The sequence below is a fragment of the Centroberyx gerrardi genome, chromosome 14 (genome assembly GCF_048128805.1).
Source record: "Centroberyx gerrardi isolate f3 chromosome 14, fCenGer3.hap1.cur.20231027, whole genome shotgun sequence".
In the NCBI taxonomy this organism is placed as follows: Eukaryota; Metazoa; Chordata; class Actinopteri; order Beryciformes; family Berycidae; genus Centroberyx; species Centroberyx gerrardi.
The window spans coordinates 7,214,408-7,227,740 of NC_136010.1; the positions used below are offsets into that span (position 1 = coordinate 7,214,408).

At 42.4% G+C, this 13,333-nt stretch overlaps 1 protein-coding gene across 1 annotated transcript in view; it reads left to right on the forward strand.

Annotated features, from left to right (window-relative positions):
• Positions 1-9,482, forward strand: part of LOC139930447 (pleckstrin homology domain-containing family G member 4B-like) — a gene marked incomplete at its 3' end in the record, with an annotated part of 40,739 nt that extends 31,257 nt beyond the window's left edge. The window contains exons 16-28 of the mRNA XM_078288069.1: positions 970-1,108; positions 1,587-1,709; positions 1,817-2,014; positions 2,385-2,927; positions 4,467-4,486; positions 5,023-5,272; positions 5,970-6,059; positions 6,408-6,542; positions 6,648-6,737; positions 7,154-7,324; positions 7,894-8,071; positions 8,372-8,488; positions 9,322-9,482. Of these exons, the coding sequence (XP_078144195.1) occupies positions 970-1,108; positions 1,587-1,709; positions 1,817-2,014; positions 2,385-2,927; positions 4,467-4,486; positions 5,023-5,272; positions 5,970-6,059; positions 6,408-6,542; positions 6,648-6,737; positions 7,154-7,324; positions 7,894-8,071; positions 8,372-8,488; positions 9,322-9,482 (2,215 nt within the window). The remainder of the gene's footprint in view (positions 1-969; positions 1,109-1,586; positions 1,710-1,816; positions 2,015-2,384; positions 2,928-4,466; positions 4,487-5,022; positions 5,273-5,969; positions 6,060-6,407; positions 6,543-6,647; positions 6,738-7,153; positions 7,325-7,893; positions 8,072-8,371; positions 8,489-9,321) is intronic.
• Positions 9,483-13,333: the final 3,851 nt, after the last annotated feature.

Sequence of the window (13,333 nt, forward strand, 5' to 3'; positions counted from 1 at the left end):
TGTCCGTAGTTTAAACAGTCCACCAGCAATAAAGTATGAAAAAATGTGGCTACCTCCTCGCTATTTGACAATAGTCGCGTTACTTCTAATGCATGGGAAAGAAATTATGATCTCAATAGTATTAGTAATAGTAAGTACTGCGTGCCACCATGTTTGTTGTTGACATCAAAACGTACCCATGGGTGAAAACCAAAATTGAAGGAGTAAGATGTTGGCATGCCACAGTAAGCTGTTTAATATGTGAGCGAGCCAGGCATCTTAACTGGGTTTGTGTGTGTAAGAGAGAGCAACCTCCAGCCTGAGTCAAGGTGTGACCACAAAAATCCAAAGCTCATAATCATGGAGATGAGGCGTGACTCTTACTGAGAGTGAAGGCTTTTGGCAGCCAAAATGTCATGTTTTTAATCAAATAAAAAAAAGATTCTATTTTTATACTCTGAGCAAGAGTTGAACCTCGTCTCCATAATTATGCTCTTAACCGGTTTTCTCAAAATCAGAGTATGAGCTTACACAGGTTATTCTAACCTAGTTATGATGTTTACATGCGTCAAACTAAAACCAGATTACTTTATTTACTTGGTTGGGTGTTCATTAATTTAGTTTAATGAATGGACAGTTAAACTGGACACCTCTGATGCAACGGTTTGATCCCCACTCTAAATTAATGCATTTGTACGGCTTAAACATTGAGTAGGAGATTGACACTGCTCTTTGCCTGCCTTATGCTCATGGGAAGTCCACAAGATGGCGACAAAGACATACAAAAGCAGCAACACAGCACAATAATAATCCTCAATCACTATTGGTGTCCCAGTTCTCTGTAGTTGAGTTACTTTCTGCATCACACAAGCGATGTGCTTTGTCACTTGGGCCTCTGCGTCTTCCATTCAAATCATTCCACAAACACCATCTTGCATATTATCCCTTATTTACTGTACTTACCCACTAATCTGTCCCTTTACTATGCAGTGATGCAGTGGACTCTGTGACCAGTCTGTACAACCATGTGGAGGAGCAGGCTCATGTCCTGGTTCAGAGGTCCAACATGTCACTGGAACACCTGGAGTACCTGCTGCGACTCAGAGAGATGGAGGGACACTTCATGCAGGTGCATTATTAGCTTTTTCTACAAATGTGGAACAAGTTTATCCCTGCTGTTCATCAGATAAATGCCTTTCCAGGAGTCAAGAAAAAGCCTTACTTTCAAAATCCTTCCATAAGTTTTGAATGGGCATTACAGTCCTTAGGGTCAGGAACACCAATGTTTATAATTGACTATATTTGAATGGTTGGGGGTAAATAAAATGCTATTCACTCAAGTCATTTAATAAGTGAATGGATATTCAAAGTAAAGGAAAATGGAAAGGGAAAGAAATATTTGATTCATCACAGAATCACTGATTGTCTTTTTGCGCATGAATCAGGGAATTTAGAAAGTGATGCAGTGTAAAAAATCACTTTCAATAATGTGAAGAAATATAAAAACTTTAGCATGACTGTCCATTCTTGCATATGTGTAGTACATCATTGAGTAAGTACAGTCTCTTACTGTACATAATATTGTTTCATATCTTTCATCACTGCAGATCCAGGAGTGGTTTGATGCGGAGGGAGAGCGCCACCTGCTGGAGGCTGAAACAGTGGAGGACTCAAGCGACGCAGTGGAACAGACGCTCAACAGCTTCACTGCTTTCCTTATTGAGGCCAATGTGAGTCTGTGTTTGTTTGTGGCTGTCTTTCTGTGTATTTGTGTTTTTTTGTCTGTCCACCTGTCTCACTCATTATCTCTCTGTCTCTCTCTCTCTCTCTCCCCCAGGACCGTCAGCACCATGCCATGTCTTTGGTGTCAGAGGCAGAGAGGCTCCAGGGAGGCGGACTGTCTTACCCAGAGACCGAGGTCTTCAGGACCCTTGTCTGCACCTTCAAGTCCGGCCTGGAGGACTTCCTGTCCAGGGCGGAGGCTTGTGGCCGGGAGCTGCAGATCATAGTCAGCGTGTCTGACTTCTGTGAGCAGGTTGGTGTCAGTCAAGTTAACTTTTCAGACCAGGATCCAATTTGGGTAGTTGGGTAATTCTCCCTGGTCTCTGCTGCTCTCACCCACTAGAAACAAACATCTGGCCCAGTGTTTAAGAAACACTGGTCTTGGCTGATTCAGTCGTATTTGCTCATTTGTCCGTTTAATTGTTTGATTGACTGGTCATTAGTTTTGTTGTTTTAGTTTTTTGGAACTTCATCTTACTCTTTCATCAATACCACTTTGGGAAGTTTAGAAAGGAATAGGTAAGCAGTTATATAGCCTAATTGTAAAATGATGTAAAAGAAAAACGTGCACTGCCCCAGAAAAGAAAACTGTTTCTGACCTCCACCTCTTTATCTCCAAATAGGCTACAGCTCTGGCCAGAGAATGCAAAGAATACCTGGATCAGAGTCAAACAAACATCAACACAACACAAGACCAATACTATCATCCTGGCCAGAATACAACCCCTCTCGATCAAGCTAACACTCAGTCAACGCAACACCAAAAGCAAAATACCTCTGGCCCAACCACCACCACTAATGTTTTACTGCCAGGCGATGACACCGCCATCCTCCAGACTTACCAGGACAGGTTCCTCCAGTTCAGCCCAGAGCGATTCCAGGAGGTGAAGGCCCAGGCCGGCGCCCTGCGGAGCTCCAGGGGGATGCTGGTCTGGAACGTAGCCTGGCTAAAGTGTCAGGAAGCCAGGCAGCAGCTTCAGGAGAGGATGCAAGATCTAGATGAGGTTTACCATCAACAGCCGCACACTAGCGCCTGGTGTGAACGCCAGTATGTCGATGAGGTGGGCGCTGATGTTCAGACAGTGCCACCCAGTGGTCAGAATGTGGCGCTGCAGTCAACACCTGGGCCGCGACACCCGCAGTGGGAGGGCATCGTCTCAGGAGCAGTGGACATAGGAAAGAGAAGGCCGATCCTGGACAGCAGCAGCGCTAACGCAACATCTGTAACCTGCTATAACGTCGTCGCCAAACCTGATGATGGCAATGATGCTAGAACCAACAAGGGGTCAAAGGTCACTCCAGACTCCCCTCACAGGTAATGTTACTTCAGTGTTACTTAGTTCGTTCACTTCACTCAACTAGGATTTACCCAATTTAGTTTACTGTTTGGTTTCCAGTGAGTCCTGGGGAAGGGGGGCTGGCATTGTAGCAGGGTTCCTTGAAAAGTTTGTGGATTTGAGAAAAATAAAATAAGCCCTAAAAGGTTTTTTGAAAATGAATGGATGGCCTTGAAAGTACTTGATTTCTCTCTGGACCTCTCCCCGTCTTAGTGTCAACACTTCACATCCTGAGGAAATCCCTGTGGAGATTTGCACTGATACAGCAGCAGTTTTAAAATGAATGATTTCACCAGGATTTCTTGACTTGACAAGATCAGGAGCAAAATATCAGGCCTCTATGGTGTCTAATTTTGACCAGTGTCATGTCCCAAAACATGCCAATTTAGAGTCCTTGAATTTCACCAACTAAGACCTTAAAAGTTCTTGAATTTGGTGTCCAAATGAGTGTGGGAACCCTGTAGTAGACATTGTAGTTGCAAAGTAACTCAGCGTTTCAACTGACAACTTGAATCTGTTTGAACCTTTGCTGGTGCTGCTGAAAAACTATGCCTGATATAAGTAACTCAAGTTGGAAAAGCAAACCAATTTTAGAATTTGACCAGCTTTTTTTTTTTCATTTTGTTTGTTGCAACCCATTCAGGTAGCCAGGCCCTATGTAACATATGTATCATCTATGTATCTTCTCTTAACAGATCAACAAGGAGAGTGGAAAGAGAGGCAAGGAGGAGAGAGATGGCCAGCAGAGCGAGGAGCGAGAGAGACGCTGCCGCTCTCTCTCAATCCCACACCGTCGGCTGCCAGTGGTTTCCATGGGGACGAGGCCTGGGAGGGCGGCGGTCGGTGAGCGAGGACTCGTGCTCCACAGCTGCAGCAACACCGGCACCAGCGGGGCCGTCCACTCTGCCGGAGCCGCCAGTCCGACCCCCGTCATCCTGCTCCCACCACGGTCAGCCATCTTGTCGGATCCTGCAGGAGGCTCAGAGGTTCCAGATCTCCCGCCATGGGAGTTTCTGCTCAGACGAGTCCTGCATGGGAGACGAGGGGGCAGCAGGGGCTGATGGGACGTCAAGCTGCAAACACTCAAGCCTGCCCATCAGGAGATACGAGGGGACGTTTTGTCTGGCAAGTCCACAGGAGAGCGCCAGCAACGCCCTGTAAGTTCGCTATGAGTTTTGGTTCATACTGGATCTTGCATTACTGAATAAAAAGAATAAAAAAGGTCATCATTATAATTCCTTGTCAGTTGACTGATTGAGGAGGCGAAAATCCAATGATGTGCTTTTAATTTTACCTCTGTAGTCTTGTGAGTCTTAATGAGATTTCATGCACTCTTTTTCACACACTCTTTCTCTTTCTGTCTCTAAGCTTACAATGAAGTACCACAGGTATCGTTTCATCTGATAAATTCTATTCTATTCTATTCTGTTCTATTCACTTTACTCTGCATGCCTCTTTTCTATAATTGTGCAGGTAGTTAATGCCTAGAGTAAAATGCCTGTCTGCTGCTGCTTTATCGACTGAAATTGTGGAATTATGTTCTTTTTTTCATATTCTGCTTGACCTATTTCTTGATGCATGATAGAAAAGCAGGGTCAAATAGTATTTGCAAACAATTATTATGGTTTGTTTTAGCCCTCTTAGGTGCTAGATGGGTGGGATTTGCCACAGAGGACAATGAGTGCTGGAAAGTTTACAAGTATTTTAAAGATTAGTAACTTACCTAATACTGTCTGAACTGTCCTGCTGCAGTAAACCCCACTCATCAGGTGGGCAAAGGAGGAACAAATGCAAAGAATTATTTGCAAATACTATTATCTATATATCATGAAATGCATCATTAAAATTTGTCTGTATGTATACTAAGCAACTTCCTGTGAATCCATGTTTTAAATTGACGTATTTGTCCTGTTTATGTTGCCAGGAGGCTGCAGCGTGTGCTGGAGGAGCTGGTGTTCACGGAGAGGGAGTACGTCCGCTCGCTGGGTTACATCCTGACCCACTACCACCCCCTGCTGGAAAGGCCCGACATCCCCCAGGACCTCAGGGGCAAGCGAGGCGTCATCTTCGGCAACCTGGAGAAACTCTACGACTTCCACAGCCACTACTTCCTGCCGGAGCTGGAGGCCTGCCAGAGGGAACCCGCCATGGTGGCCCGCTGCTTCCTCAGACATGTGAGTCAGTACGGATGAAGAGAGCCGGGTTTGGGAGCAAGGAGTACCTGCAGTGGAATTATTGTAATATGATGACAAAGACTGTGTAACTATAATTCATTAAAAAAGTTATTTTATTACAGCGGAGGGAGCCTGAAATGTCATACTGCCTTTTCCCTGTGTAGGTATGGGTTGGGTCAAAGGATTCATAGTATTCAAATGATGTCACATGCATTTCCTACCAGTATGGGGCTTTACAATATATACAGCTCATTGGCTGTGGCTGTCATTTGATTATAATCACCTGTTAATTTATTACAATCACCTGTTATTTTCTTTTACGCAGAACTGGTGAGTAAAATATTACATGTAATAAGATGACAGTGATCTCTCTTAAAAGTGTAACTGAAATCCATTAGATATTGTGACACATGAGTAGGAAGAGATAGATTTTAAGTAGGTTAAACAGCAATAGATAACTATAAAATGATGACAAAGAATCGAATTGTAATCCATTGCAATTATGCGAAAGGAGCCTGAACTAGTGCCATATAACTTCTTCAGATGAGAGTAGATAGAGATAGTAGATAGTAGAAATAGACATGTAACCGGATTATATTTATATCATCATAAGAAATCAATAACGCAGATCAGGTATTGTTGGTGCAACACAAGTGGGTAGAAATGGTTGAAAGTTTTAATTGTGTCCTTTACACAGATGGAGAGTTTTGGTTTGTATGCGCTCTACAGCAAGAACAAGCCTCAGTCAGACGCCCTGATCCTGCACCGTCGCCATGACATCTTCAAGGTCAGTTTATTTATATTTTCTGTCTTTCTCTGGTTAATAGAGCTTTCGTATTGTGTTTAATACTTCATTTTTTCTTTGTGTTTACAGTGCACAAGATATTCCTCTATATTATCTTTTCACAGATTCTCTGCTCAGCTCAGCACCTGACACATTCATATTCATATAAATGAATGTCATGCTGCACAACAGGGTCTGTCAGTCTTTTTGGCAGACTGTAGTTCACATTTTGCCTGACCTGCACAGCTACCAGGGGGAAGCATCTCATAATTTTTGCAGACAAGGGGAGCTAGCTATTCCCTTTGAATGAATCCAGCCACTAACCCAGGCCCACTTTGTTTCTCCTCCCAGAGGAAGCAGCAGGAGCTCGGGGACATGATGGACCTCTCCTCCTACCTGCTGAGGCCCATCCAGAGGATCAGCAAGTACAGCCTGCTGCTGCAGGACATGCTCACCCTGGCTGGATCCTACAGGGCAAAAGACATCGTCCAGGATGCAATGCGTGGGTCAAGTGTGTGCGCACAAAGTGTGTGTGGCCCGGGTGTGTGTGTTGTGCCTGACGTGACGAGCAGCGAGAGGGAGAGGGAGAAGGCTGAGATCCAGGCGGCTGCAGACCTGGTTCGGTTTCAGATGCGTCACGGCAACGATCTCCTCACCATGGACGCCATCCAGGACTGTGATGTAAGATATTAGAATGGTAGATAACAGATAGTTGAAACACAGTAGATAAATGAAAAGAGAAGATCAAGTTTCAACAATTTATGATTCAGCATTTGTAGCTTTTTGGGTCAGTGATGACTAATTTTCTGATGACAGATGCATGCAAATCCTCTCCTCTCCTCTCCTCTCCTCTTGTCTCCTCTCCTCTCCTCTCATCTCCTTTTCTCCTCTCGTTTTCTTTCCTCTCCTCTCCTCTCCTCTCCTCTCCTCTCCTCTCCTCTCCTCTTGTCTCCTCTCCTCTCCTCTCATCTCCTTTTCTCCTCTCGTTTTCTTTCCTCTCCTCTCCTCTCCTCTTGTCTCCTCTCATCTCATCTCCTTTTCTCCTCTCGTTTTCTTTCCTCTCTTCTTCTCTCCTCTCCTCTCCTCTCCTCTCCCAGGTGAATTTAAAGGAGCAGGGTCAGCTGATTCGCCAGGATGAGTTCACAGTTTTCTTCAGGAAGAAGAAGTGCGTCCGTCGCATCTTTCTCTTTGAAAGTCTCGTCCTCTTCAGCAAGACCAAGAGGACTGAAATTGGCAACGATGTTTATGTCTACAAACAGTCTTTCAAGGTCTGTACACAGGTCCTTATTCTACCTTCATTTCAGCTTTCATGATATACAAGCAATGACACAGGTATTTTTTTTATATTTCAATTAATACATCAAAGTACATAAAACCTCCATAATCCATCTTTCTCTGTTGAAGTTCGGCGCTTTATAAAACGGGTAGTTCCAGTCCTCAGTCCTGATTGGCTGAGTCATGTTCAAAGCTGTAATAGTAATAATAATAACCTTCATTACACCTTTCATACACAACATGCAGCTCAAAGTGCTTTATATCAATAGAGAATAAAATACCCAACAAATGCAAACCTTTTCCTGCAGAATTGTTAATTTAAATATTAATTTGCTCACTGAAAATCACCACTTACACTGGGGAATTGAAGTTCAAAGTTTTGAAACAGTTACCTCTTGCTGCCTTTTAGAGCCGCCAATGAGCAAAGTTGCCTAGTTTAAACTGCAGAAATGAGTGAGCTGTCATAACCACATATTATATTTTCCTGCAGTGAAATTAAACTCAAACGTTAAAAATTAGGGACTCCTTCATTTCTCTGTGTCTCTTTGTGTTCTCCCTCCAGACGTGCGACATCGGGATGACCCATAACTCCAGTGTGAGCGGTCTGTGTTTTGAGATCTGGTTCCGCAGGAGGAAGAGCGAGGACACTTACACCCTGAAGGCCTCCAGCATGGAGGTGAAGAAAGCCTGGACCACCGACCTGGAGAGGATCCTGTGGGAACAGGCCACACACAGCAGAGGTAATAATAATATTAATGATAATAATATACCTTATTTATATAGCACTTAGAGTTTACAAAGTGCTTATAATAAGAATGATGATAGCGATGATAGCGATGATGTAATACATAATTAGATGAAGATAAGGGGTACAAGCAAGACAAAACACATAGCGCTCCAAACCCTCGATTTTTACTTGCTGTTTTCATTCTGTGTACTATTATGCATTTTTATTATCAACTGTGAAGCACTTTGTGACTGCTGTTTTGAGAAGTGCTATATAAATAAAGTAAACTAAAACTAAACTAACTATATTCCAGAGCTGCGTATGCAGGAGAGAGTGTTCATGGGAATGGGCAGGAAACCTTTCATGGACATTCAGTCCAGTGAAGCTGCCATCTGTGACCGAGCCGTCAACTGTGTCCTGCCTGGGAGAAGTAAGCAGTCCTACACAGAACACTGAACACTACACCACAGTTTCTTAAACTATGGGTTGGAATCCATAGTTGAAGACGTTTGGGATGTTCTCCTCACACCGGGCCCTTGGGTGAAAAAGTTTAAGAACTTCAGCACCAGTTTCAGAATCGCTTTATTCGTCCAGTACAATCAATTTGCAGGTAGTAGTATCAGTGTAGAGACATACTGACATCTTACTTTGTCACATACTGACACATGGTCAACAGCACCTCACATGGCCACATGACCTTTAACCTTTGATTCAAATTGCTTCTGCAAACAGGTCATGTTTGTCACAATACAAATGAGTTGCTAAGAGCAATGAAGCAAACTTAATTGAAGATATATATTTTAACTACCTGGTGCACTGGATACATACAGTACATATGTAGATACATCACTAAATTAGAATAATCTAAACTAAACTAAACTAAACAGGACTGAACTAAACAGAACTGAGCTGAACTGAACAAAATGAATTGAATTGAAACGAAACAGTTAAACTAAACTAAACTAAATGAACTAAACTAAACTAAAAAGTAACTAAACCCCAAACCCAAATCTGTGTAAAGCCTGACATCTAATGGCAAAAAGCATGCTACTGAAAGTGCCATCTGCTATTGGCTGATCTTTGGTGCCAGGTGATGTCACCTTCTACAACAGGTGGTGACATCATACTCTTTAAACTCCTTTAACTAACTCAATTCAACTACAAAAGTATTCTTACAATAACAACCATGCCTGTGTTATCATGCTGACATCATGCAGCACATTCATTTTCTTATTGATGACGTCTATCCATGTGTGTTGTCAGTCCCTGTGGCGTGTTGTTCACACAGGGGTTTAGAATACCCGCGGCCGCACTCCATTGGCTCCGGCAGCACCGCCTCCACCACCCTCAGCCAATCGTCTTCCTCCTCCGGCCGGGGCTCCCTGCCCCCCGTTGGCTATCCTGGCAACCAGTCGCAGGGGGCGGAGAGCGGCCACGCCGTCTGCTCCTCCCCTGAGGCCGTGGCCGACAACGAGCTCAACAATCATCACCTTCATCAGCATCATCTTCATCGTAACTGTGAACCGTGGAAACCGGGCCGCCATCTTCTGAGTGAGTTTATTTTTATTTATTTTTTTGTTATTTTTACTTTTTATTCTCAGAAGATAGTTTAAATTTTCCCTACTCTATACTAGCTTAGTTAACTCTTTATTAATACCACAGTTTACATACTTTTTTTGTTTTTTATATATTTTATTTTTTGTTTTTTAAGAATATAGCGAGGGCTTGGAGCCAAAGGGGCGAATTTTGGGCGAATATGAGTATTATATATCAATTGAAAGGTCTCAGTGAGATCTTTTCAGTGCCAAAAGGACACAACTGAAATCATGACCCATACGTTTTAATTAAACAAAAACTGAACACCATAACAGTAAAAGTAGGGTTTTGTTTGCTGCCAAAAGGGCGTAACTGCACTTACGCCCTTTTGACACCAAGCAAAACCCCACTTTTGACACTGAACAAGCATTGTGGGTAGAGGATCCTAACAGCACTTAGGTCAACTCAAAATTCATGCTGACGTAAGTAACGCTAGCATGGCAGCATGATCACATCATTTTTAGTATCCTATTCATATCCTAAATCATATTCTAGTTCAATATTAGATGAATGTAAATATGTTAATATTCCCATGAAATACTTAGGCCTATAGATTCAAAATGTTATTTTATAATGTTAGGAGTGTGAACTGGTCAAGATGAGCTAGCTGAAGTTATTCCTCAATGTTATGAGGAGTTTTACAGGTCTTTGAATGTGTCCCAGGACACATCAATAAGTGATGTGTCCTGGGACACATTCAAAAATGTATTATACTAGCAAAAGAAAAAAAAAGTAGTAGTTTAGAATCAAATTAGTTTCTTATGTCTACAGAGGTTTATTAAAAAAGTTTATTAAAAGTTTTTAACAGAAAAAATGTATCAATCAATTTGATATGTTCCATGTAGCTACAATTTTAAAGGCCTTGGTGAAAGTTGCTGAGCATTACTTCAAGATGAAGATATTCATTCTGATCTTGTTTTATATTTCAGTGTTGATTGAAGTGTAATTGCTAGATTTGTATTAAAATGAATGTGTTTTACAATTGTTTACTTACATACGCCCATATTCTGCATGACTGTATTGGGACAATGTTTGTGCCAAAAAGGCGTATTTCACTCTTTTGCCATTTTTAAAAAAGTTAACAAATATAATTCAACTTAAACTGTAGCAGTATTGTTTTTATGGTAATGCTCAATCTGATGACACAAAAAGTTAAGATATTGTGCTTAGTGTGTGGTAACGGCAGCTGATCCAAGTTTGATCAAAATTTGTTTTGGCTCTCCTGTAAAATCTACTATAGCACACTTAAGCCCCTTTGGCTCCAAGCCCTCGGAATTAGAACATACAAACTTATAAGCAAACATAAAACAGAAAAAAGTAGAGACATTTAGACCAATTTCATGAGAGATCATTTGGACAGAATAACTTTATCATATCTGTATTACACCTTTCCATTGTTGACAAAGGCAAGGTTTCAGTGTAGTCAATGTAAGGCTGCCAAATTTTCAGAAAGCAGTCATATTTCTTGCTTAAAATATATGTAATTTTCTCCAGCGGTTCATATCTATTCATTTCTGAGAGCCAAAGTCCTGTTGAGAGGTGAAATTCTTTGTTTACATATTTGCTTATGTCCTTCTCCAGCACTGATGAATCATTCTTCAAACTCTATGAATGCAAAATATTTCACTTCATTTGGACTGAAAAACCTGATAAAATGAAATGAACATATTTACTTAATGATTTTGAGCTTGTAGGAGTACAACTACTGAATATGAGGATATTAAATCTTTCTCTGATATCATCACTAATAGGGAAATGTAATTCTGAGTGTTTATTTCCCACCTGGAGGCGGTATTATATCACTATAATTCAACCTGACATATAAATCCACATTCCTCTGTAGCTTTGAGGGATGTTAAGTTTTTACTTTTTCAATCATGAACCAATTTATCAACCCCTCCTCCCTAATCAATCACTCCAATTGTTTCTCACATTTTCTTGGTGTGTGTTTGTACCTCAGTGGACAGCACCGAATCGTCTGGAGAATGCATCAGCCTCTTCAGCAGCTCGGACCACAGCTGCCTCTCTGCCATTGGCGGAGAGGTCGTCGACTCCTCCTCCTCGTTCTTATCCCAGAGTTCCAAGCCCCGCCCATCGCTGTGCCGAACGCCGAGCCTGAGGAGGAACGGCTCGCCGGCGTTCACCAGGGAGAGACCGAGTATCGTCCCCAAACCACAGGGCCTGGCTAATGCTCAGGTACAGGCGAAGGTCCGGTCTAAAGATGTGAACTAGTCAATTATATGTAATGATTACTTTTGACAGAAGCTGTACATGTTTAAATGGGCCTTACCCCCAAGATAAAAGGTTAAATTTCTCATTTGGGTCCCAAAAACTTTAAAAATCCCTGTTCTAATTGTACACTGAAGACGTGAAATCAAGTTTCGGCACAGCAACAATTTTCCCAAATCAATCAAATAAAATCGAATCAAATTCACTTCATTATATTACATTATGTCATTTAGTAGGGCTGCCCCCTAATAGCCGACCAAACCGTTAGTCAATGAGAAGAGTCTTAGTGTGTGTGTGTGTGTGTGTGTGCACGCGTGTGTGTGTGTGTGTCCTTCGCATATCTCGACAACCGTTCGTCCGATCTACTTCACACTTGGCAGGTGTATTGCTGGGGACCCAAGGACGTGCAGTGTCGGATTTGGTGCCATTTGGACACGCGACACGTTCAATATTAATAAACTTTGAATAAACAAGCGGACAGCGCTTTGTGCAGCAGCGGGGCTCAAAGCAAGCGACTGATAGCCTACGCCTATTGTGTGTTTTTTTTTTTGTGAACCAGAGTGTATTTCACCGGTGTTTCTGACCGCGAGTAGCCGCGACTTGGGTGTGTTTTTTTCCCGTGAACCAGAGTGTATTTCACCGGTGTTTCTGACCGCAAGAAGCCACCTCTTGGGTGTGTTTTTTCCCCTGAACCAGAGTGTATTTCACCGGTCTTTCTGACCGCGAGAAGCCGCGACTTGGGTGTGTTTTTTCCCATGAACCAGAGTGTATTTCACTTGTGTTTCTGACCGCGAGTAGCCACCTCTTGGATGTGTTTTTTCCCGTGAACCAGAGTGTATTTCACCGGTGTTTCTGACCGCAAGAAGCCACCTCTTGGGTGTGTTTTTTCCCCTGAACCAGAGTGTATTTCACCGGTCTTTCTGACCGCGAGAAGCCGCGACTTGGGTGTGTTTTTTCCCATGAACCAGAGTGTATTTCACTTGTGTTTCTGACCGCGAGAAGCCGTGACTTGGGTGTGTTTTTTTCCCGTGAACCAGAGTGTATTTCACTTGTCTTTCGGACCGCGAGTAGCCGCCTCTTGGGTGTGTTTTTTCCCGTGAACCAGAGTGTATTTCACTTGTGTTTCTGACCGCGAGTAGCCGCGAGACCGTGAGATCGCATATCACAGTCAGCTAATTAACCTTCAATAGGAATAAGTAGCATTCGTAGAATCAGAGTTTTTTTTTTATGAAGTATTTTTTATTAAGGTTTTTTAGCACTTTGTTGAAGTATTATTGTATATTTGTGTGATATATGGTATGTTTTGTATCATAGGACAATGACATTGTCATTGGAAAATCAACAGAAGTTTAATCTATGGATTCCCTGCTGAAGGTAAGCACACTTATAATGCTCTTTACTGTCCATGTCACTATGGCCAGGCAGTTACTTATTATTATGCATCTATTGT